The following is a 23,195-nucleotide window of genomic DNA, read 5'->3' as shown; positions in this document are numbered from 1 at the left end:
GATCAAAATACAGAAATCTAGCTGAGCTGTATGTCAGAGCTACTGAAAAGTATACTTCTAACACAGTCAAGTGTATAAAGTGTCAGGTGTCAAATGTTATGGTACTCTGCTGAGATGTTTCACTCTAAACTGCAAATATCAACCTCAGGATGGCAGTAGAGGAAAAGTTAGCTGAGTGAGTCATCCATCAACCAACACCGCCATCTGTTTGTTGAATGTAGTTTGTTGTATAGAATTTTTGTATGTTTTATCACAGCTCCTTTCAAATTATTCTCATATGAAATTCATTTCAATGTTAGTTTAGAGATGTGGACTAGAGCTAAAAAAAAAAAAACACCCACAAGAAGAATACGCTTTGTGAGTCTCACCAAAAGGAGTTTTTACAGGATCTATGATTAATAATTGATGCCTCACATAAAGCTGGAAAGGAGTTAGAGTGACCAACTCAGAATCCAGACCTCAACCCAAAAGATGCTATGGTACGACTTGAAGAGAGCCACACACATAGAGGAACACATACTCTCTGCGTCTAATATTGTGTTACCACTAGGAGTAGCAAGAGTAATGTGATCATGTCCAAAAACTAGCTGCTTGTTGAAACTCTACCTTTAAAGAAAAAAGGGCTAAAATACTGAGATTAGAAATCAGTCTAGAGTGTTTTTACTTAATTATTAGCTTCAGTAAATTGAAATTAAAAAGAGGGAGAGAGGAGCTGTATTTCCCTGGGACACTATTGAACTAGATGCGATTGAAACATGAATCAAGGAGAGAACTACTCCAAAACCTTATTTCCAAACACTTCCTTTGAAACATCATCCACCATTTCTTAAATTTCTTCTACTGAGTAATATCTGTGACAATTTTCAGTCATCCAGGCGAAGTTACGTGGACGCCTTTCTTGTTAAGCCAAAATGTTTCTTGACTCATCTAAGTAGCTTCATCCGCCTTCATAAATCTTGTTCGACGTACAAGCTCACAAAAAGAGCACATCTAGAAGGACTTTACTGTCAGGGGATACGGTACTGCCATTCTTAGTTACTTAATGCAGTCCAGTAGACTCATGAGTGAGTTGACCATTACTGTGCAGAAAAACAATGATAAGAGACAAAATACTGCAGCAGTGTTGTGCAGATGTGAATTGAACAACTCCTTAATGTAGAATAATGACAGTGGCCTTCATTTGGAACTGCAAAACATATTGATTTGCCGCTCTGCAGTCATTACATGCTAAAAATATATCTACAATACATCTGTGAAGATGTATGTTCAAAATGAATCATTTTTGCACCTTGCTATGAGGAACTGAAGATGAAACTACACTAATATTAGCATGTTGAGAGAAAGAGAAAAAACTGTTCCGCACTGTTTGAAAGTAGCGTGAGTTTTTTTTTTTCTCAAAATCTGATTGGTCAGGGCTACGTGTGGCAGGGGGGCCAAATACATATCGAATACAAGCTGCACCTGCAGTTCCTAAAAAGATCTGAGGAGCAAAGACATTTGACTTAAAGCCTGAATTGATACAGGATGGCCTTGCTCAAGTTCGCACTTCTTCTGTCCATTGGTTTCCAAGGCTGTGGTAAGACAACACATTTTTTATTGCTCATGGGAACAAGATGAGAGATATGTATAGATAAATTACAGTGAGGATATTTTATGGTTTGTATTTCTCCCTGCAGCTCTGGCTTCAAACCTGAACACAGAGGTCTTCCTGAATGTTCTAAATGTCCCGCAAGAAGTAAGTGATGATTTTTAAATTCTTATGCCACAAGTATGTTGTCACTCAAATCACAAACACAACTTAAATATATAAGAAAACACAATTAATTCAACTCACACATTTTTTTTCATTATGGTTTATGAAACTAACTGTTATGATGCATAACGCCCAGTTTTGAAAGTTGAATCACGGCACACAAGGACAATGTGATACATCGCTGTTTCACTCTTTGAGAAAAACTCTTCAACTTACTGAACCTGCACGCAGTCAAATTAGAAGCACTGGCACAAATGTGTGTACGCAGTTTTCCCTTTTTACAGAGGGAACTGAGATTTGCATTTCTTCAAACTCAGGAAGTCTCTTTGCATTCTTGCACTCCAAGAAGAGTTTTGATTCAATTGGTACTGCTGCAGCCACAAACGTGCGTCTCTTCCTCATAAATATCTGCTTTAAATGAACATTTAAAGCAGATTTAGACATGACAAACATTTGGAAACTTGAAGTACCCACTCACAATGCATGAATACATGAATGTGCCTGATATGTGTAATTGAGTAAATTAAGGTGTTCATTTAATTTTACTTCATCTCTAGACTCGCACCGGTAACGTCTGTCAGGACTGCACCCAAATCTTTGAACTCCTTGCTGACATGCTTTCCAATCCAGACCTCCAGGTGAGTGCACAAAGCACATTCCTGAGGTTAATGCCACAATATGCACTTCAAGATAATGCGAGCATGAGACTCAAAGTCAATAGACTCTGACCAGCCTTCCCTCTGTCTGCTCTGCTTCACTGTCTGCTGCACCACTCCACAACACTTGTGCTTCATTGCATTTCTTCAGGCATAAGTTATTATAAAGTTGCAATAAACACATTGACAATGCAAAACTGACTAATTAAGCAGAAATCAATACATTTCTTATTTGTTAGAATGACAAGAAATCCTACTGTAGCATTAATATTTGCATTTTTATTTTACTACTGATGTTGTGCTGCTAATATTGTGCCTATATTGACAAAGATTACGAGGCTACCTCTGTTATCCGCAGCTCTTTTTATAATATGTGGTTTAATAGTTTGTGTCCTTACAATAGTTCATAGAAATGAATAAAAAAAACTTTGTGTTATCATTTTCCACCTGCCCTTTTATCATCTGAAGCAGGCTCTTGACTTTCAAAGATGCTAATTTGTAATCAGCAATGTATTGAAATGCACACATACACAGTCAAGAGAAGCTCTTTTTCCTTTCTGGTGGTAAGGGCACTTCCTGTTTCTGTCTAACCAAAGTTCAATTCAAATATCACATGCAATTTTTATTTCTTGCTTGGCCTCAAAGATCCTCTTTTGACCAATGAATCCCAAGAAAGTCAAATTAAACTGCTTCTTTTGATGAACTATGAGGATAAAGAGTTACAGTTAGAATGACGTAGCTCTGAATAAAAACAACAATAAAAAAATACTGTTAGTTCTGTGACTGTATCTAGTAAGAAATATTTTACCCCAATTACATAGATGCCCAAGTGTAAAGATGCAAAAACAAAAGGTACAACATAACGCACAACCTGAGCATGGAAAAATGTTGATGTCATTTAGATGAGTAAACCTTTTTACAACTTGAGAAATGTAATAGCACGACGTGCAAAGGTATTGGTATGTTACTTTTTATTCTAAGCAGCTTAGTGGTTTGTGGTTTATGTGTGATTTTGATTGTATTTAGCAGAATTGGTAATATTGCACCTCTTCTAAAACCAATTGTCTTAGTTATACTATGTAAAATTACTTAAACTACTACTTATTTAAAACATAATCCAGGGATTTACCACTTTGACAAGTGTAATCATACATAAGTTGTACTGTCTTGAATTAATTTGACCTGAAATGATTGAATGTATATTTGCAAGTTCACTCAACTCAATAATGGCAGTTTTATTTATTATTTATTTATTTTTATTCAGAAAAAAATCATGACAGGCATCGAAAGTCTGTGTGATTACATGCCCGGGGCGACCAGTAAACTCTGCAAAGAAGAGGTGGAGAAGATGCTTCCACTGGCCATCAACCTAATTACTGGTCTCATAGTAAGTCGCTGTTCTTCCATCAAATCTGAGTGAAGTATTGAAGCAGCTGTGCGCTGTAGCCTTTGCTGTCGGTATGTTTCTGATACCACTGAGAAGCCTTCTCTATCATCTGTCCATAGAAACCAGCTGAGGTCTGTAAAATGATTGGACTCTGTGGCTCCTGTGACCAGCAGGAGAAGATACTTCGCTATTTGGTCGCCAAGGCCCTTCAGGACACTGTGACAAGTGAGAATGTAAGTTAAATTAATCTCGGAGAGACATCTGTTAGAACACTGTTCATGTGTAGGTCCATTTGTGCTTTACTTGCTCTTCTGACCTTTTTGTGTCTCTCAAGCAGGTGCAGCCCACCTCACAATGCTCCTTCTGCCTTTTTCTTGTCAAGACTTTGGAGAGCTTGCTGCCTAAAGAAAGGACTGAGGTATGTCGCACTCATTCAGGGACGAAACATGCACATGAACAAACATTGCCTTTTTTTTTTTTTTGTTGTTGTGCACACAGACACCTGAATGCTATCAGACAACACTGCTGACACTGCTGGACTGTGGACAAACCACATGCTCACTTAGTCTCTTTTTCATATCCTGTTCTCCTATAGAGTGCAGAGATTCAAGCTGCTGTGAGAGAATTGTCAGACTACCCTCTTCTACATAAATGATCAAATATCTGCTTTCAGGGTTGGACTAAAAATATGAGTCGACCTCTGTTAAAATCATAAAGCAAATATCCCGCTTAATCCTCCAAACCTGTGGCATGCTGTTATCTTTGCTGTGTATGGAGTGTTTGTACTAGAGAGAAGATATGAAAGCTTAACGGGATCAACGGGTTAAATGCTTAAATTGTCCTTGTACTTCATAAGATTTTTTTGACATATATGACATTTAGCGGTTCATCGACTTCACACACGTGACGTGAAGCGCGTCCTCTCTTCTGATCAGACATTTAAGTGCCAGCAGACAACACAGCTGATCATACTCTCTATTTTACATCTTGCTCTTCTGCAGGGTGCCGTGACCAAGCTGCTGGAGGAGATTTGCCACATTTTGCCCTCCACCTACAAAGATCAGTGTGAGGCTATCATTGAGAAGTTTAGCAAGATTGTGCTGGATGCACTCCTCCAATACGCCACCCCTCAGAACATCTGCGCCCTCATCCACCTGTGTAACGGACAGGAGGCTCCTGTTGTCGGTCAGTCTGCTTCTACTTCAGTAATGTGTGTAATAATGTGTAAAATGATAAAGAGCCCAAGGTAACAAGTGACTTCAAATTACTCCTGCCCATTCACTAGTAGAACTCCACATATACCCTTTTATTTATTTATTTATTTTTTTACTGTTCACGTGATATATTAGTTACCATAGAGTTTTTCATTTCCTGTCTTTTAGAAAGTCAGTTATCTTTTCAACATCTCCTTTTTCGTACTTTCAGATCCATGTACTTTGGCGACATACAGGTGCAGAGACATCAAAACTGCTGTCAAATGTGGAGTAAGTAAACTGTATGTAAAAAACTTGTTTATCTTATGAATGGTCTGTAGTGATCATATCTGACCTATGTGTCTACTGAGCAGACGATGTTCTACTGTCACCAATACGCCTGGAAGCCTCTGAACTACAACACGCTCTAAAAATTAAGGTAAGAAAAGTTTTTGGAACAGTTGCGAGAACTTTTATCGTTATAAAAAACACTCAATACCATGTTAAATATCTCCAATCTCCACTTTTCAGGTTGGGATCAAATATATGAGCCAACCTCTGTACCCCCATGGATGACCCAGAGCTTTCAACATCGTACTGCAAATATTTTTCTACCTACTCCAATCCTGAGGAATTCTTCTTTTCCCAGATACCGATTTATTATCGTGCTGCATTTTGTGATTTTGCTCTGTATAACGTGTCTGCATTGAGTGCAGAAAACCAGGACTTAGGCTGACAAACTATTTCGGATAAAATGATTCAGTTGTAAGGAATGTTGCAAAGATATGAAGCTTAAAGAAATCAAATGGTGTAATGCTTTTTACTTTTGTAAGTTCCAGTTACTCTGTGTACTATTATGAGGTTTCTATTTTTAGTAGTATTCTGAAGATTTTTGTTCTGATTGACCTACCTACATATATAAAATATTATGGCTGTCAGTTTTAATTAGATTGTTTCTTGTAATCTTTTACACACATGACAACAGAACATTTACACAAAAGATTTGAACTGTCAAATGACACAGGAGCAGGTCTGACTCCTTTGTTGCCATTAAAGAAGCAAATTTTTAGAGGTTTCAAAGCGAGGTCAAAGTTCTCAATTAAAACCAAGGTAGTACTCGGACTGTGTGTGTGTATTTATGTTTATTATCAGTGGTGTTTCTTAAACAGAAGAAGTAAGAGCCAGAAAAAACAACTGTCAGGGTTTTGTGCAAATTCATCTAAGGAAGTGATTGTGCTTATCGATTCTTTCCACTGATGCCTACTTCTGCTTTCATGTTTTACCATTTCTTTCAATGGCTGTTGTTAAAACCTCTGTATACAAATTATTAGACGCCTTCACATAAATCTTCGAGTTGCAAAACAAAACGCCCACAACACAGCCCATAAGCACAAAGCAAGAGCGCAGTTTATTTGAAGGGTTTAAAAGAGAAACTCAACAACACATCAGACTTTTGAAACATTAGGCTGGTTACGGAGTCGTATATGGGGATGGGGGCAAAGCAGGAAATGAGAAAAGGCACTTCAATGCATTCAACAACCACACTCAGAGGCTTACTTCCCATTTCTTAAAAACATAATCAACAGAAACAAAAAGCTACTCAAACCCCCCCACAGGAGACTCTGTAAACAGGTTGGTTTCTCTGTACAACACCAACCAATCATTTGTCTCACTTGTGAGGGAATTCGAGAACGCAAACATAACGTAAAAAATCTTTGGGAAGTTAGATTGCTCTACAACACCCTTTGGATCCTGAGATCTCTGTAGTAAACTCAGGAAGCCACAAGGGGGAACCAGAGGAACTAAACTAAAGAGAACATGTAACTTATCAGCAAGTAGAGAAAATCTTATTGTTCAAGAGGACACAGCGCCATCTAGCTACATTATGAGGACATGTATTTAGTACACAAAGCTCAAACCAGGGTGGCATGGTGGTGATTTAGCTGAATGCAAATCTAACTCCAGCTTACAGCTGACTTAGCCTTAATGCTGCAAAGATATTGTGTTGATGCATGTGCAGGAGGAAAGTCAGGGAGGACAAGTGGGGAAAGAGTCGAGGGCATATATTTTATAATCACAGGTAACAGGCCTTCCAAGCTTAATCTGCATTTTGTGCAACTAAACCTAACAAAACTCTCTAAAAAAAAAAAAAAAAACAACATGCTGCGAGGCAAACTTGTGGACTCCATCACCCCTGAGCTATGGTGTAAATTCATGATTTTTTTTAAACTTTCAACTGCAAGCTCAACATTCAATTGGGAACTGCTGTACAATAGACTAACAATGGAACAGAAACCTTTCCGTCCTGGGTAACTTGAACTATGTAGAGTGCAATTCTAGTTGTTTCAAATTCAAAACTGACAAAGTAACATAACTCATCCTCATTTGTAAAAAACTACCTCTCCTGAGTAGACGAGCACAGTAACACGTCTTACATTCACTAAGCTGGCTGTGCACTGCCTCTTACGTCTTTGTCTGTTTATGCCCCTGCCCTTCACATTCTTTCATAACGGACCACTTTTAGACATAATATAAAGGTATGACTGAAAGTGTCAGGATGCTTAACATGTGCAATGGTGAGGAAAACGTGTGGCACACATTCAGTTCCTACTTTGCTGGTCAAACAGTTAGGTCCCACAACAGTCAAATATCATTATATAAATTATTTCAAGTATGTTGCCATAGGATAAAGGTGGCCCCTGTCCAGAAGTGCTGGGCCTGGGTTTCTCTGTAGTTACACCCAGAATTGCACCCAGGAAGAGTGAGTGCTGTAAGGTGCCTTTATCTTTGGCAACACCGACACATTTAAAATAATCTGACAAATCCACGTAACATTTAAACCAATAAAATAAATTACAAAAATGGAGTGATTTCACAGTGCAGCCCAACAAAACCATAAGGTCATTAGCAGCTTCTGACTTCTCTGTAAAACATCAGAAAACCTTGGCCTGAAGGGTCAGCACAAATAGGAAAATTTGCAGATTTGATGTCATTTACCAAGTTTTTGCCCCATTCGTGCCATCAAAAAACACAAAAACCTATCAAGTGAGGCCTGTAAGCGAGACAGTGCTTATATTATTGCTACAGTGAACCATATTTAAATCAAGAGTTAAACAAAATGGAAAATGTGTTGCCATTAAAGAGAAAGCAACGGAGGATGTCAAATATAGAGATTAGATTTTTCCCCCCTCATTTCTGGTAAATACAAACATGGTACTGTTCAAAATCTGTCATAAATATATTTTAAATATATGTACTCAGAATAGCTGAGAAACAAGTCCACTCTTTACTGTAGGTGAGGAAACCTGAGGACCATTAATCAGTCACCAGAACAAAATGAGAGCTGGCAACATGGCTGAAATTTTAACAACTCACTTTTCCTAAGTAACGTGTGGAATACAATTTTTTCTCTCTTCATGGATGTATGCAACACTAACGGGTGGGAGACGGGCATCATTTCAGGTAGTACAGGCTGCCCTGATGTGAATGTGCGTGTGAGGAGGACGGGAGAGGAGAAGGACAGGAAGGAGGAAAAAGGGGCGTGGACAAACACACAGGTTTATCTCTAATACACCTAAAGCATGCTGGGAGATTAAAAAAAAGGACTCAGTATTTCAGCTTCTTAGGCACCTCCCATGAAAATACGTCACGACCAAAGTGACCATAAGCTGCGGTGTGTTGGTAGATGGGCTTCTTCAAGTCAAGGTCCCTGAGACACAAAATTACATTTGTTACATGTTAAAAAAAAACCTAAAATATGAATAAAATGTGTACACTGGAGGTCTTAAGTGCAGGTTTGTTAGCAACAAAAACAAAAACAAAACACGTGATACCTCACAATAACCCCTGGACGGAGGTCAAAGTTCTTCTTCACAATGTCCAGCAGCTCCTTCTCACTCTTCTGGGAAGTCCCGTACGCAAAGATGGAGACAGAGAGAGGATGGGCAACACCAATAGCATAGGATACCTGGAAGAGAAGTCACATATCATGCATACATTAACACATGTAACTTATGTATGGCTTTAACATTATGATAAACTGTATCCTCACCTGGACTAACACACGCCTGCAGAGTCTAGCTTTAACCAGAGATTTAGCCACCCAGCGAGCGGCATAGGCAGCAGAGCGGTCCACCTTTGTATAGTCCTTCCCAGAAAAAGCTCCACCTCCATGGGCCCCCCAACCCCCATAGGTATCAACAATGATCTTACGCCCAGTCAGACCAGCATCACCCTGTGGGAGGAAAGTCACATTAGCTACTGGACTTTGAATTTTACTCATTATTGAGACAAATGCATGTTTTCTACCATTCTGACAGGAACATTTTAAACAGCTACTTAAATTTTTTTCTTTGATGAACAAATTTCTTTGACCATAACCACATGAGTTCAGTGGAACTCTACTGAAGTCACTTGTCTCACCTGCGGTCCTCCAATTACAAAGCGACCACTGGGCTGCAGGTGGTATATGGTTTCATCATCGAGGTACCCACTGGGAATAACTGCTTTCACCACCTGTTCCTTCAGACAATGACGCATCTCCTCTAAACTTACACCTTCGTCGTGCTGCACCGAGACCACAACGGTGTGGACACGCAACGGCACCATGGCACCTCGATCCTGCCTATACTGAACAGTCACCTGAGGAGGCAACAACAAAGAATAAATATTTAAACAGTAAAAAGGTTGGACGAATTTACTGCTGAATGCCAGTAACAACATTATAATGAGGACAACAGTCACAGCTGTAGCTCTCTTCTACAGTAGTAGCAATAGGTTTCTGTGAGCTGTCTTGAAAATGTTGAATTGGATTTAGCAGTTGAAAACAGCATTTACAATTTACATTTATGTTTTATTAAAGTATTACAGACTGACTCTGTAGACGTTTCCTTGTCTAACCTGAGTTTTGGAATCGGGTCGGAGCCATGGCAGAGTTCCATTTCTGCGCAATTCAGCCATCTTGGCATTGAGCTTGTGGGCCAGGACAATAGTAAGAGGCATACACTCCTCTGTCTCATCAGTGGCATATCCGAACATTAGACCCTGTCAGAGGTGCAGTCACAGCATTAATAGAAATCAATAGAACATCACAAACCTCATTAGCACCGCATTTCCAGCTCCAGTTACCCAACTCTGGACCAAACACAAACAAATATATGAACGCTCCGACCTGGTCACCAGCCCCCACGTCCTCTTCTTTTCGATCCAGGTGAACACCCTGAGCGATGTCAGGGGACTGCTGCTCTAAAGCCACGAGCACATTGCAGGTCTTATAGTCAAATCCTGTAGAATGAGAGAACAGGGCCTCAGTAAACCGTTTAACATACTGGTGTTCAGGTAAATTCAGACTCCTTCAAATATGACGTTTCTTTAAAGAAGTAAACAGCTATGTGTATGAATTAGAGGTAAACAAACAATCGGCAACGAGTCCGTCTAGAATTTCTCATTCGTCCAGGTATTAGTGTACTGTATGTCAGGACTGTGGTTGTAGCGTTGAAAACATTTCTTCACTTAGCCACGGGGGCTTCATCAAAGCAGTTTCATATTCATTTGACAGGTAACACACACTACATTTTTCCATTTCCTTTGGTTCAGCCCAACAGGACACCACCTGAGAAAGATACACAACTTTCAGCACCTCCAAAATACTTTGCCTAATTGATTTGAAGGGTATTTGCTCATCATAGACTACTATTAGTTATTAGTTATTACTCACACACAGCAATCTTCTAAATGTGCAGTACTTTTAACAAAGGGGCTTTAACTGTATGAATCTCAAACTAAATGAACAGCACAGTTATCAACTTTCATCACTGTACCTTTGGAAGAGTCATCATAGCCAATGTGCTTGATTGTTTCTCTGACAACCTTTTGGTAGTCGACTACAGCCCTAGAGGTGATCTCACCAGCCAGCAGGATCATCCCTGTCTTAGCGACTGTCTCTGAGAAAACAATGACATACAGAGTGAGGGATGATAGTAAGACTAAGTATAAGAGACCATTAAGAACAATGAGGGGAAAGGCAACAGAGAACACTGGTATATTGAAGCAGGTTTAAGTAACACCTGGCAAGACCTGAATTTCTTTTAAATAATTTTATTTGAATGTGTTATTTAATGCAAGTACCAGAAGTACTAACAAGTCTTTTAAAAATATGCTGTGCATTGTGGATCATGTTAAACATTAGGCCTTCGTGCAAGTCATGAACTCTTTTTGAAAATACTATGGCAACAGTATCTGCATTGTAGCATTGAAACTGTGCAGATAATCAACTTTAAAAAGAAAAAGGCTGGGAACTACTAGTAGTAGTTACATGATGTCCTGGAAACACAGCAAACACATTGGATGTTTACAGGACGTTCTATTTGCTGGCTCAAAGTCTAAGCAACACCTGCAATTTCACCTAATTGCTTGTGTTTACACGCCAGCACTTGACAGTTATTTTTTCACACACTGATAAAGTACATTGTTGTACACAGCCTGAGGCTGAGGTGAAGCCCACAAGCAAAGACAAACTGTGGTTACTTTGCAATTAATTAAACAGCTAGTACATTGATTCTTTCTTGAAATCTGGATCCCTCTGGTTTATTCGGATAAGCACATTATGGTCAACTCAAGGAGGCTGAAAATGATAAAAAGGACTATTATGTAATAATTTACTCCCCGGATTCAGTTTTAACAATTAATACACTATTTACTTAACGGTTTACCTGTTTCCCAGCCCAAAAACTTACCACATGCAACTTTGGCATCAGGGTCTTGGCTGAGGTGTGCATCCAACACAGCATCACTGATTTGGTCACAAATTTTATCTGTAAAGTAGCACAAGAGTAAATACAAGACACTTTGTTGTAATGTCTAATTTTTGCTTATGGGCAGAAGTAGACTTATTACATGCAGTTACACATATTAAGTCAACTTCACAGAAAACATTTAGAATTGATTTGGTTCATGTGCATTGCAAATATTTATTTTACTACCCAAAAAATGTGAAGTATACTTTGAAATACATCATTGTTTAAGATTTGAGGTGCTTTACTGTCCTGCAGATAGAAAGTGTCTGGATCCAACTACTCTACACCCACAGCTAAGCAGCAGTTACTGCAGTGTCTATATTTAGGAGTACTGGTAAGCCTATTATCTCAATCAGTAGAGCTGCCCCTTATGCCCCAGTGTAAAGATGCATCCAGACCAAAACCCACTTGGCAAAACGTACCTCAACAGTGAGGGGGGGGGGGGGGGGGGAGAGAGAGATGGTAGGGGACAGAAATAAGAACAGCGTGGGGAGGGGGGAGTAAAGATGGCAGATGCAGGAAGGCTAGCAACAGATGAATTGTAAATAATCTCTACCACTGTTGTATAGTTTCACCTATAGTTATAAAACATAAACCACCAATTTCCTGAGTGAGAGGTTACCCCCCCCCCCCCCCCATCTCTTAAACTCTTTGGACTCCATATGGTAAAAGAGTACTTATTACTATGTTGTATATTACATATGTGTGCTTAGTTGATTACTTAATAGGTACATCTACAGCAGCTAAAAACTACAGTCTGATATAACATGACCATAAAGCTGAATTAATTCATTTCAGGAAGTGCTTCACAGAGCAAACACTATTACCTGTGTGCCAATGAGATTTACGCACAGTGCAGAGCTTCGCTATGAGATTGCATCAGCTCACAACAAGGTGTATATCAGAGATGATTGAGCTATGTGAATGCGTGCAGTTTCTAACATTTGTTACACGTTTTCCTCTACAATTAGAAAACTAACAAACAGGTTTATTAGTAACTTAAGAACAGACTTTAAGACTCTATAACACTCTTGGACTATAAAGGATGCTACGCCATGTGGTGGCTAACGTTAGTTTAGAGTGAAAACATACATAAGGTTTGCTGTGTTTACAGCAATTACCGGCTGCATTTACAGCTTTGTAGACAAAACATCCCATGTGATGTTGGAAATTCATGTGAGACAACACGATTGACAGACGCCAGCAGTCGTAGCTAACGTGACGTTATCGTTAGCTTTAACAGCTAACGCTAGCCACTATGTTGTTGTTAGCATGAAACCGCGACACTACTTCACGCTAACTCAGTATAATGCGACTCTCCCCAACCTATAACGATAAAAGCTCCCGTTATTGGTGTAAGAACAACGACTCTGAAGTGTGTGTAGGTTATTTATTTATGCTATGTGGACCCGTTTCAAGCGAGTCACAGGTAAAGGGAGGATGAAGAGGCAGGATGCAGCTGACAGCCGAATAGTTAACACGGCGCATGACCTTGTCTGAGAGGCTAACGCGGTGCTATCAGGCTAATTATCGTGCTCAACGGAGCAATACCTCTCAGACAGGCTGGTAAACAGCGACAAAACAAACCTGGGTGTCCTTCTCCGACTGATTCAGAGGTGAAGAGGAAGCAGTCTTCATCGACGAGTGAGTCGTTATAGAAACCGTTGAGATGGCCGTTCATTTTAGTCACACTGTTAGCCGACAAGCTAGCGTTCAGATGCCAACACCAGACGACAAACGGGTCCCCTGCTCGCACACACTGGAGGAACACACAGGTTTTTTTTTCAAGTGTCGGCTCGCCGTGGGAAATGAGAACCGGGTCCGAGGCGCTGCTTTATTTGACTGAACAACTTCTTCAGAGCCTTGAAGTAATTTTTCTGCAGCCAATGTTGTTGTTGAGCTCTGACCATGTGGTGCGGATGGGCGTGTTGGCTGCGAGGCAGTAAACATGTCTGCTGCCCCCTGCCGGCCGTCCGCGGGAGCGCGCACAGCCTGGTTCATCTGCCACTGCCACTGCATATATATATATATATATATATAGTATATATATATATATATATATAGTGATGGTATGTTCTTGTAAAACGCCTAAACTAACACAATGTCATGTAAAATGCTTTAGATTCGTCCTCGATCGTACTCAAACTCAAAGTCGACACATTATTGTATGTGTTCTCCAAAATAGGATCCAGGAGATGGTTCCTCTCTGTCTGTGCAACTTGTTTTTCCTCTGCTGTCTAGCTTTGGTTTTACATCCACTGTTCACAGCTTCTGCCAAACTATAACTGGTATAACTGCATCTCTGTAGAAACCATAAGGTATTCTTAAATGTGTTTTGTTCTAATTCAACATCAACATATTCTTTAATGGCATTGGTTTGTGTAAAACATCATCAACATATAAATAATTTACAGTAAACAGTATTCTATCTGCTGTCTCAGTTGTGTTGCTGCATACTTTATTTTTTAACATCATTTTTAATCTTTGGGCTTGGGAAGGATATGAAATAATTTGTAGTCATGAGTCACTGGTGCCGAAGTGGAAGTCATTTTGTCAAGTTGAATTTGTCCAATAAAAATATTATTTCAGTTTGCTTTTTTGTTTGTTCTTTTTTATTTGCACACTCAGACACTAAATTAACATTTGTTTCCTTGAAGCAACACGATCACACCCACTCACTGAGCTCTATAGAGCAGGGGCTGTATTCACAAAGCTGCTAAGAATAAGAACATCGACCTAAAATTACTGTTGAAGTCACACTGTCACATGTCGCCTAAATTTCAGATTGACTGAGGCGGTAAAATGCTTTATCGCTATTGTTTGATATATTAGATTTATTTGATGAATACAGACCAAGAACTATAGAGTTAATTTAAACCATCTTCTGTTTTTAGTGCATATTTTAAGCATTGAATTTATGTTTTAACAAACAGGCCTACACAAAAACACACGCTCACTCTGTGAATGATGCCATCAGCACATCTGGTTCAGGATCCTTGATTTGATACAAGCCTGTTAACATGGATCCACATTTCTGTTAGTAATAACAGTTTCTATCCGTCACTTTGGTTTCACATTCAATATGTTTGTTTGTGTATGATATAGATTATGTGTCTATAAAAGCACTTATCATCACGAGTCTGGAGACATTTGTAACTTCAAGATACAGTGAAGTAGTGTATGAGATGAGAGTAGACTCGGAAACAGAGAACTGCAGGACTACAATGTGGAATGTTTGCAAACTACATTAGGAGTCAGTAAATGTGCTGCATCTATGAGCACAGCGACAGTGTGGGGTCAGATCAGACTCTAATTGTATGGATATTACCATTGTTCTCATTGCACAGTACCTGCTTTTACCTACCGTTTTATTTTGTTTCCCCTGCCTTCCCTAACCGTTTGCCTGCTGTAGGGCTAACCTGAGCTGGTCTGTGTTCACCTAAGATGGCAGCAATCAGGGCCTCTGGTGCAGTCACCCCACTACCTGGAGAGACAGGGCTGCGGGGACTGAGGGGGCTGACAGCAGGAGATGGCACGGTGCCAGGGGACACCAGCCGCTCCTTCTTAGCAGCAGAACAGGGAGAGCGGCTTCGTGTCTGGCCTTCTTTGGAGCGAGGACAAAGGCTGAGGCCCTGCAGAGAAGGGAGGGGGTTGGAGGAAAGCACGGGGACGGCAGGGCTACGGCTGCGCCGGTGGCGATGATGGTGTTTGCCGTTTTTAGGGCTTGGGCTGCGAGAGTTTGGAGCCAGCAGGACGAGAGTGCTGTCATCTTCTGAGCTGACATCTGAGCTGTCAGAGCGATGCGTGGTGGGGCTGTGGACTGGTATCTTGATCTGTTGAGGAGACAACTGGATGAGCTGTTGCATGAAATGTATGTGGACACAGTGTTCTGCATTCTTAGGTCAAAGAAACAATATTATATATATATATATATATATATATATATATATATATATATATAGAGAGAGAGAGAGAGAGAGAGAGAGAGAGAGAGAGAAAGAGAGAGAGCTTCTACATTACAAGCAACAGTCCAGTGTTCAAAAAACTATCAGTAAAATGTACTTAAACAATCAAAATGAAAAGTACTAACTGTCCAAATTAATGTTTAGGTATTACTATAGAACAACTATTACTGATGATAATGATTCTTACATTTTAAGCAGCATTTGTTTTAATTAATAGAGCCTTTATAAAACCAGTTAAGCATAAAGCAATGACTCATATCCTGTGAAAATATATATTTTCTATGTGTACATACAGTAAAATATTTCCCTCTGAAATGTAGCGGAGTAGATAAATAAAAGTAACAAATATTGACATAAAAACCTGTAGGTCAGTAAACCAGTGGCAGTAGCACAACTGCAACTAATGATGATTTTCTTAATCAAATAATTCGACCATTATTTGGTAATTTAATCTGTTTGTTTGCTGTTTAATATATCAAACTGACTTATTCAGGGCGGGTTTTGTATTCAGCCAAAGAATGGTTATTATTCAAACATCAATTTCCCATTTAAGAAAAATATTCACCTTTTAGGTGCTGTAATCAGAGAACATTTGCTTTAATATTGTTTGAATGACAATTTATTTTCATAATAGTTGCTTATTTATTTTCTATTTATTGTCAACTGACTAATTATCTTTGTGCATGAGAACAGTATTTAATTTCGATGTAGAAATGTCGCCATTCAGAAACAATTGGCCTGAATGTAGCTTCCAACATGATGATGATAATGATGCTGCTGAGGTTCAATGAGAGCAGCATTCAGCCAGATTATATATTCTACAGTCACATCTTTGTGCTGCAAAACATCTATCCTCATTATTTCGGGCATGTAGAAGCTATTTTTGTTTTCATAAACATATCCTAAAAAGAGAAATGTTAAAGGAACAACTTTTTGTCTTGTTACCTGAATGGGTGATGATAATCCAACAATACTATTCATATTATTGCTGTAGTAACCCAGAATGTATTCACAATCTTCTCGGGGCAAATCCTCCTCTGAAAATGTCACCTGAACAGAATTAAAAAGAAAAAGATCAACTGGGAGCTCAGCTGCGGCACAAAATCAATTTTTGAACTTCAGTGTCTGACACACCTGTGTCACGTTCTCTCCCTTGGCCCACACATACGCCTGGTAATCTTTGTGATGTCTGAACCCGAACTGTACAAAAAGACATGGTTGAAATTGTAAAAATAATCATATTGACATAAACTGAACAAAGATTTTGAGTTCAGGGAAGAAAGTACCTTGTATATTGCTACCCAGTCCCAAGAGCTGCACTGATAAGTTGATGCAACAGTAAATCTGACTGTAGCATCTGAGGCTTTACACCACTCCTTATCTACCTGCAGCTCCACCAGGGGCGCATTGACCTTGAATGGGAACTACAAGAAAGAACCACAGGTCATGTAGGGAGAAATGAAACCAGAAGAATCAAACCATTTGTACTAAAACAGATGTTTTTAGGCATTTAGTTGAGGAAACGTGTAAGATGTTGTCTTACATGTAGGGAAAACAGGGCAGAAACAGGTTTGTGGTCACTGATGGTGAAGCCCATGTGACTTCGGTACGCATGCTGTGTCACTTTTGTTGCGCCCCCCAACCATGAGGTAAGACCCCGCTGCAATGCTGCATTGTGGGTAGGGACTGGGGAACCAGTGCGACGGAGGCGCCAGAGAATGCGATCAGTCCAGGCAGGTTTTCTCTTCTTCGCACTGACAAAGAATAAAGCAAAGGAGACAGAAGAACAAAGTGGTTTAACATTTGATTTTCCATAAAAAAATCTATAACAGTGTGTTTTTGATGAAGGGAGGTGAACGAACCTGGTGTCATATGTATGAGTGCCCACGTCAAACTTATAAGTAGGTGGGAAATTGAGTTGTCCTTCCAAGAAGCCTTCCAGGATAGACTCTGTATTTTTAGCCATGTTGAGCTATAGCGCGAACACAAACAGAACTGTGATGACTGACTGTTTTCCGTTCAGCATGACAGAAGGACAAGTTTGTTCATGCAGTGCCCTCTGTTGGTTGTTGCTCAAGAGACAAACAGGTGGCGTAAAGCTTTCCAAAATAATCCATCTGCCTGTGTGAACGAGTGATGCTGATGGTGCCTCACCTGATCCCGCTCCCACAGAAGAGGCAGCTTGTTGCTGTCGATGGCACATTTCACCACATGGATGTCGTAGTCTTCAATACGGAAGTTTAAATCCCCAAACCAAAACACGACACTGATAACAGTAAGAAATACGGCAAAACAAAATCATTTCGTTTCCCAGCTGACTGAGTGAGACTAATATTTATAAATGATGTCACCCACTCATGGTCCAGTACGCCAGTGGCGGTTCCTCCTTCAAACTGCTGTTGCTGCAGGATGCTCTCAAAGTCCTCCATTCTCTGCTCCAGGTTCCTCATGTGAGCTGGCAGGTGACAGTTGAGAAAACACACAGGATGGCCAAACACTGTCATCCTCACGCTGACACCCCCTTTATTCCCCTAACAGTGAGTGGAAAGGGCAAAGAGAGGCCACGGTGAGAGGTGGATTCTTTATATAGAGCATCTTTAGGGATGGACTTTAGTGAACTACTCAGAGATATCAACCAGATCTGAGGTTTGAGGGACGAGGTCGTGCTGTTTATTCTGCCACTGAGTCACAGAACCAGAAAGCCAGACGGCCTCCTGCTGCACTGACCTCAAAGGGAAGGAGACTGCACAAGCAGCAACCAGGGGTGATGCTGACATCAACACACATGAAAAGGTCACACACTGACATATGCACCCACGCGTGCACGTGCTTGATAGCAGGAGGGAGCGCTCTTTAACTCAATCACACACACACACACACACACACACACACACACACACACACACACACACACACACACACACACACACACACACATGCGTTTATCAAATTTACAACCTAATAAATCTCAGAAGAGCTGTAATCTTCAATGTGCAGCACGTACCCAGTATCCCCCGAGTCCTGTGCGAGTACTCTGTGTCTGCACACCTCTGAGGAATGGAAGATGGCAGAATTTAGAGAAAACCAGCAGCAGTACTCCCTGCATTCGCTGGGAGGCAACCTAAACAGAAATATGGAAAATGAGATAACAACAAAGCAAACTAGATGCTATAATTACACAAACATGGGACAGGGGTACAAGATCTACAGTAGTAGGTTTAACTCCTCACTGACCAACACATATCCAAAGGGGCTGAGTGTGTCCATGCACAGATCACTCCAGTGGTCGGAAAAAAGAACATCCTTCAGTCTCTTGTTTATCATGGAGTTGACCTCCTGGAGTCTGGATGATGCCAGCAAGCAGAGAAATGTCATTAAATAAGTGAAAGTGGAATAAAAAGGACGGCGATGGATCAAAATGAACACAGATGACTGAGTGGGCACTCACGGCTGTCTTTTTGGCACTGCTGAGTCTGGTAGAAAGACTTGCTTACCCAATGATAAACATGTCAACGCTGCCATCTGAAACATTTGGTCCGAACAGAGAAGTGATGTCATCTGGCGGGACAGCTGATCCCACGTTCCATGTGACGATGTACACCCTTTGAACGGATAGAAACAGTGGAAATGCTGCATTAAACTGACGCATTATATTCTATAGGCTGAAAGGGGACATAATCCATGCTGTAATCCTTCGGGAAATAGCTTTCATCAGTGCTTCTGTATATAGAAAAAGATAAGGACAATTAAGCACCCCTTTGTACCTCGATGATGACTAAGTCTTGTGTTTGCATGTGTGTAAGTACTAAGAGAGAAGACTAAATGTAGTATGTAAAACATAATTGAACTACCAGCCTAATGCTTTCATTACAGAAACAGCTAATTAGCCTTCAACCAACAATTATTTTTATTAGTTATTTATCATTTTGTCCAGAAAATGTAATACAATGCTAAACATTTTCCGAATTCACTTGTGCATCTGTAAAGCACTGACTTACACTAACCTGTGCAGTGGTGGAGGACCTGTTGACAGGTTTTATTCTTCATATAAACACAGTAACACAAACTAAACTGGATTTTCACAAGCAGCCTTTGTTTACGAAGGAGGTAAACAACAGAAATATGACTCCAGGAAGTCTGCCAATAAAATATGGCTGTGTCAGGTTAATAAATGTCTTAGTGAAATTTGTAGCTTTGATAAATGTGACCAGTTGGCACACATCAGCTGTTTTACAGCCACTGACTGCAGGACACATTCTGCAGCTGTATTTAGACATAGCAGGGAACAACGTCCACTGTGACAAAGACAAAACATTGAAACCTGTGTGGAAATGAAAAAGCTAAGCTATATAAAAAATATTTTAATAAAGATTATGCTCCATCTCACCTGAAGTCATTGTTGTCTCCTGCTGGCTTCTCGGACTGCACTTGGCTCTGTGTTGAGCTCCCAGAAGAGGTGTTCCTCTGTGGCTGAGTGCTGAGGCTGGGTTTGGGGCTGAGGCTGGAGGGCAGGCTGAGAGTGGGACTGAGGTAAGGCTGGCTGGTGTAAGACAGAGGGCTTTGGGGACTTTGAGGACTGTGAAGAGGGAAGGACGTCTCTGTCGGTGAATGCGGGGGGATGTTGGCACTTTGAGGCCCTGGGATGCAAACTGGGATTAAATCTATTTCCTTGGACGGGTCCACTGAGAATCTGGTTGGCTTTAGATATTTACTATCAGGTTTGCTTCCAAGAGCTGTCGGCCTTGGCCTGCTGATGCTTGCCAGTGTTGCTGGAGTGGACCCAGACTGTGCCTGCTGTGTTGCTTTTGAAGGTGCAGCTGCCGGCTGGACAGGACTCAGTCCAGACTGTTTCCTGAGCACCTCCGATGTGATGATGAGAGGTGGTTCTTGAATTTCAAGCTGTGGCGATAAACCTGGTCTGGTCCAATCGATGCACATGGGTCCCGATTGCATTTTGGGCCCACAAGGGTCAGCACTGATTTGTTTCTGCTGTATGTGATCCATGAATCTGTAACGGTCCGTCCTGTATGTGGATAAGTATAACACAACACAGCCTGATACAGACAAGCGATAGTGCCATATAAAGCAAGATAGTGAAGCTCGGATTATAAAAATAACACGCTACTTTCGCCTTCCCTGCCCTTGATTATGTCTTGAAACTATGTTCATGCAGCAGTGAATTTAAAATGTATTGTGATCAGGTAATGGTGAAAATGTTTTCCCTGCAGTCAGTGGTAGCTGAGAGAATTTTTTCCTGAGCACCTGTCTGCATCAGGCTCCCTCGGCGTCATTGATGATGTTATCATGAGATGGCAGTTCGACTGAGAAACTAACTCTGGATGTGCATCTTGGATTATACCCTAGTTAGCAGTGGGAATTAGCCCGTGACCCTTTTACAAAGCAGAAGATATTGTCTGTGGGACTTACTGCTCTCTGTTCTACTATTTGTTTCTACTGGATCTCAGGTCAAACTAAGGGATGCAAGGGTGTCTGACATGAGAGAGGAGAGCACCAGGCTCCAACCATTTTGTTCGTGTCCTCACACACAGAAATCATACACTGCTTTTAGATATTCATGACATGCAAAATAGGATCTCTTTACTAGCTATTCATGTGACCACCATAGTAACCTGCAAAACAGAGTCTGAGTAACGGTGGCCGGACACGTTTGGAGAAATTCACTTCACTCAAAGTGAAGACACAACTTTCACAGCTTATTTGTACAAGTGGCCTTTTTTCACATATGATAGTCCATAAGTGTGCATGGTGTCGTTCATAACCTCTATATAAAACGCGCTCACATGCAGGATCAGCATGAATGCTAAGCTGTAGTGACCCGACGAGCACATCTGTCTTACCTTTTGACGCGTTGTGGGATTTTCAAGGTGAACGGCAAAGGTGAGCTCGTTAATTGACGCGGCAGAGAATCATCCGACTCCTTCCGTTTCGCACACCCGTCAGCACGACACACGCAGAAATGTGCAAGGTTGAATTGGGGATCGGAGACAGGAGGACCCAGCCAGCCTGCAGCTCGGATGCGACCCGTGGGTACCGCGGGCAGCGGACGTCTCTGTCACGGTGCGGACCGCGCAAATCGGGCTCTCAGGACAAGAGGCGGCCGCGCTTGATATGTCCGAACTCTTGCATGTTGATGTTTGCATACACCTGATTGTATTTCATCTATTTATCACTACTGCCTATTGCGCAGCGCAGTTGCTCAGCGGAGTTGTGCACTTTTCGGTCAGCATCTTGCCTGCACCTCCTGCACACCGGCCGTACCCATCATGCGCGCTCACAGTAGACCTCTCTCTCTCTCTCTCTCTCTCTCTCTCTCTGAGCACTACAACATATGAGCACCTGGGGGGGGGGGGGGGGGGGGGGGGGGCAGAGCAAGGACACCAAAACAAAAATCAGCTGCTAAAGTGCAGCCGGCCGGAAATAATTGAGCATCAGTGACGCATTAATCAGGCACTGGTGCGTCACCGATAGGGAGGATTGACCAGCGTGTCAATAATAAGGATTTAGCTTTGGCAACGCTACCATTTTGCCACCACTGTGATATCTTTATAGCAGCGGGACACCGCAAAGGGCGCTGCAGCTGGTGGAGGCTGAGCACAGTATCACTGGCAAATGAGGGTATTGAAGGTTCAGGTTATTCGGCACATTGTGCTCCACTGTGTCTATACAGCTATTAGAAAAGCTGGAGCAAGTGGAGACCTTATTTTCCAGAAGTATTAAAGGTGTATTCTAGCAAATAAAGCTGGAGGCAAGAATGGTAAAAAGCAGGGGCCAAAACAATCAGGTCAAACCCCCTGGAACTGTCTCTGTTACAAGTGATAGTGAAGGGGCCGGTATTTGCACATTAGCTCTAAAGATTCAGAACAAAGAGCTGAAAAAGTTTCAAATGAAACACAAGGAGCTGCTGGATATTAGGTATTTACAGTTAAAATGACCTAGGAAGCCATTAAATGTGTCTCTAACCTTCACACGGTCAGACCGTCCACAGCATCATCACAACATTTGTTCCCAGATCCTCAGTGGCTCGGACTGGGATTAATGCAGATGTGTAATCTCAGTGGAATGTCCTGATCCCCAGCGCCAGCTGTCCACTCAGAGCTGATACGGTCAAATCTGTAAATATTTGGACAATGACAAGGTTTTTCGTGATTTTTGGCTCTGCGTGGCGCCAACGTGGATTTGAAATGACACAAATGAAGATGTGTGAACGGTCAAGTGTGAGAGGTCAGTTTGAATTCAGTGGTTTGGTAAAAATAATGTGTGGAGCATGTCAGAGTTACAACTTTTTATGGTTTAAGGACAAATGAACACAATCATTATTTAATTTTTCAGTTTTATTACTTGTTCGTCCTGAGACTTACCAATGGTTTACATCTTTTAATAAACACTTGACTTCACTCCGGTGAAAATTTCTCTTGATTGTTGACAT

At 41.0% G+C, this 23,195-nt stretch overlaps 3 protein-coding genes across 4 annotated transcripts; 1 reads left to right on the top strand and 2 right to left on the bottom strand.

Annotated features, from left to right (window-relative positions):
* Positions 1-1,416: 1,416 nt before the first annotated feature.
* LOC113148066 (prosaposin) lies at positions 1,417-6,111 on the top strand. 2 transcript variants are annotated; one of them, XM_026339539.1, is made up of 10 exons: positions 1,417-1,576; positions 1,677-1,735; positions 2,311-2,391; positions 3,674-3,796; positions 3,916-4,029; positions 4,134-4,214; positions 4,798-4,981; positions 5,222-5,280; positions 5,364-5,428; positions 5,521-6,111. In XM_026339539.1, exons 1-9 carry the CDS (start codon positions 1,525-1,527, stop codon positions 5,418-5,420), a joined length of 810 nt encoding a protein of 269 aa, XP_026195324.1. In that variant the 5' UTR covers positions 1,417-1,524; the 3' UTR covers positions 5,421-5,428; positions 5,521-6,111. The 2 variants fall into 2 exon arrangements, with proteins under 2 accessions (XP_026195324.1, XP_026195323.1); XM_026339538.1 differs by having other exon boundaries at positions 4,131-4,214.
* Positions 6,112-6,370: 259 nt separating this feature from the next.
* Positions 6,371-13,702, bottom strand: mat2aa (methionine adenosyltransferase II, alpha a). Its single transcript, XM_026339537.1, has 9 exons — positions 13,371-13,702; positions 11,724-11,801; positions 10,809-10,931; positions 10,160-10,272; positions 9,889-10,032; positions 9,412-9,630; positions 9,041-9,223; positions 8,823-8,956; positions 6,371-8,698 (listed from the first exon to the last, which is right to left on the bottom strand). Exons 1-9 carry the CDS (start codon positions 13,462-13,464, stop codon positions 8,596-8,598), a joined length of 1,191 nt encoding a protein of 396 aa, XP_026195322.1. The 5' UTR covers positions 13,465-13,702; the 3' UTR covers positions 6,371-8,595.
* Positions 13,703-13,886: 184 nt separating this feature from the next.
* On the bottom strand, positions 13,887-22,018 carry LOC113148350 (inositol polyphosphate 5-phosphatase K). The gene is made up of 13 exons (XM_026340029.1): positions 21,607-22,018; positions 20,136-20,771; positions 19,243-19,350; positions 18,983-19,091; positions 18,753-18,869; positions 18,104-18,279; positions 17,903-18,014; positions 17,611-17,720; positions 17,292-17,502; positions 17,035-17,172; positions 16,883-16,948; positions 16,694-16,798; positions 13,887-15,616 (listed from the first exon to the last, which is right to left on the bottom strand). The coding sequence occupies exons 2-13, from the start codon at positions 20,750-20,752 to the stop codon at positions 15,152-15,154; spliced, it is 2,334 nt and encodes a 777-aa protein (XP_026195814.1). The 5' UTR covers positions 20,753-20,771; positions 21,607-22,018; the 3' UTR covers positions 13,887-15,151.
* Between the last annotated feature and the right edge of the window lie 1,177 nt (positions 22,019-23,195).

The sequence above is a fragment of the Anabas testudineus genome, chromosome 22 (genome assembly GCF_900324465.2).
Source record: "Anabas testudineus chromosome 22, fAnaTes1.2, whole genome shotgun sequence".
In the NCBI taxonomy this organism is placed as follows: Eukaryota; Metazoa; Chordata; class Actinopteri; order Anabantiformes; family Anabantidae; genus Anabas; species Anabas testudineus.
The sequence above is the reverse complement of the archived record's forward strand: the minus strand, read 5'-3'. Positions and strand labels throughout refer to the sequence as shown.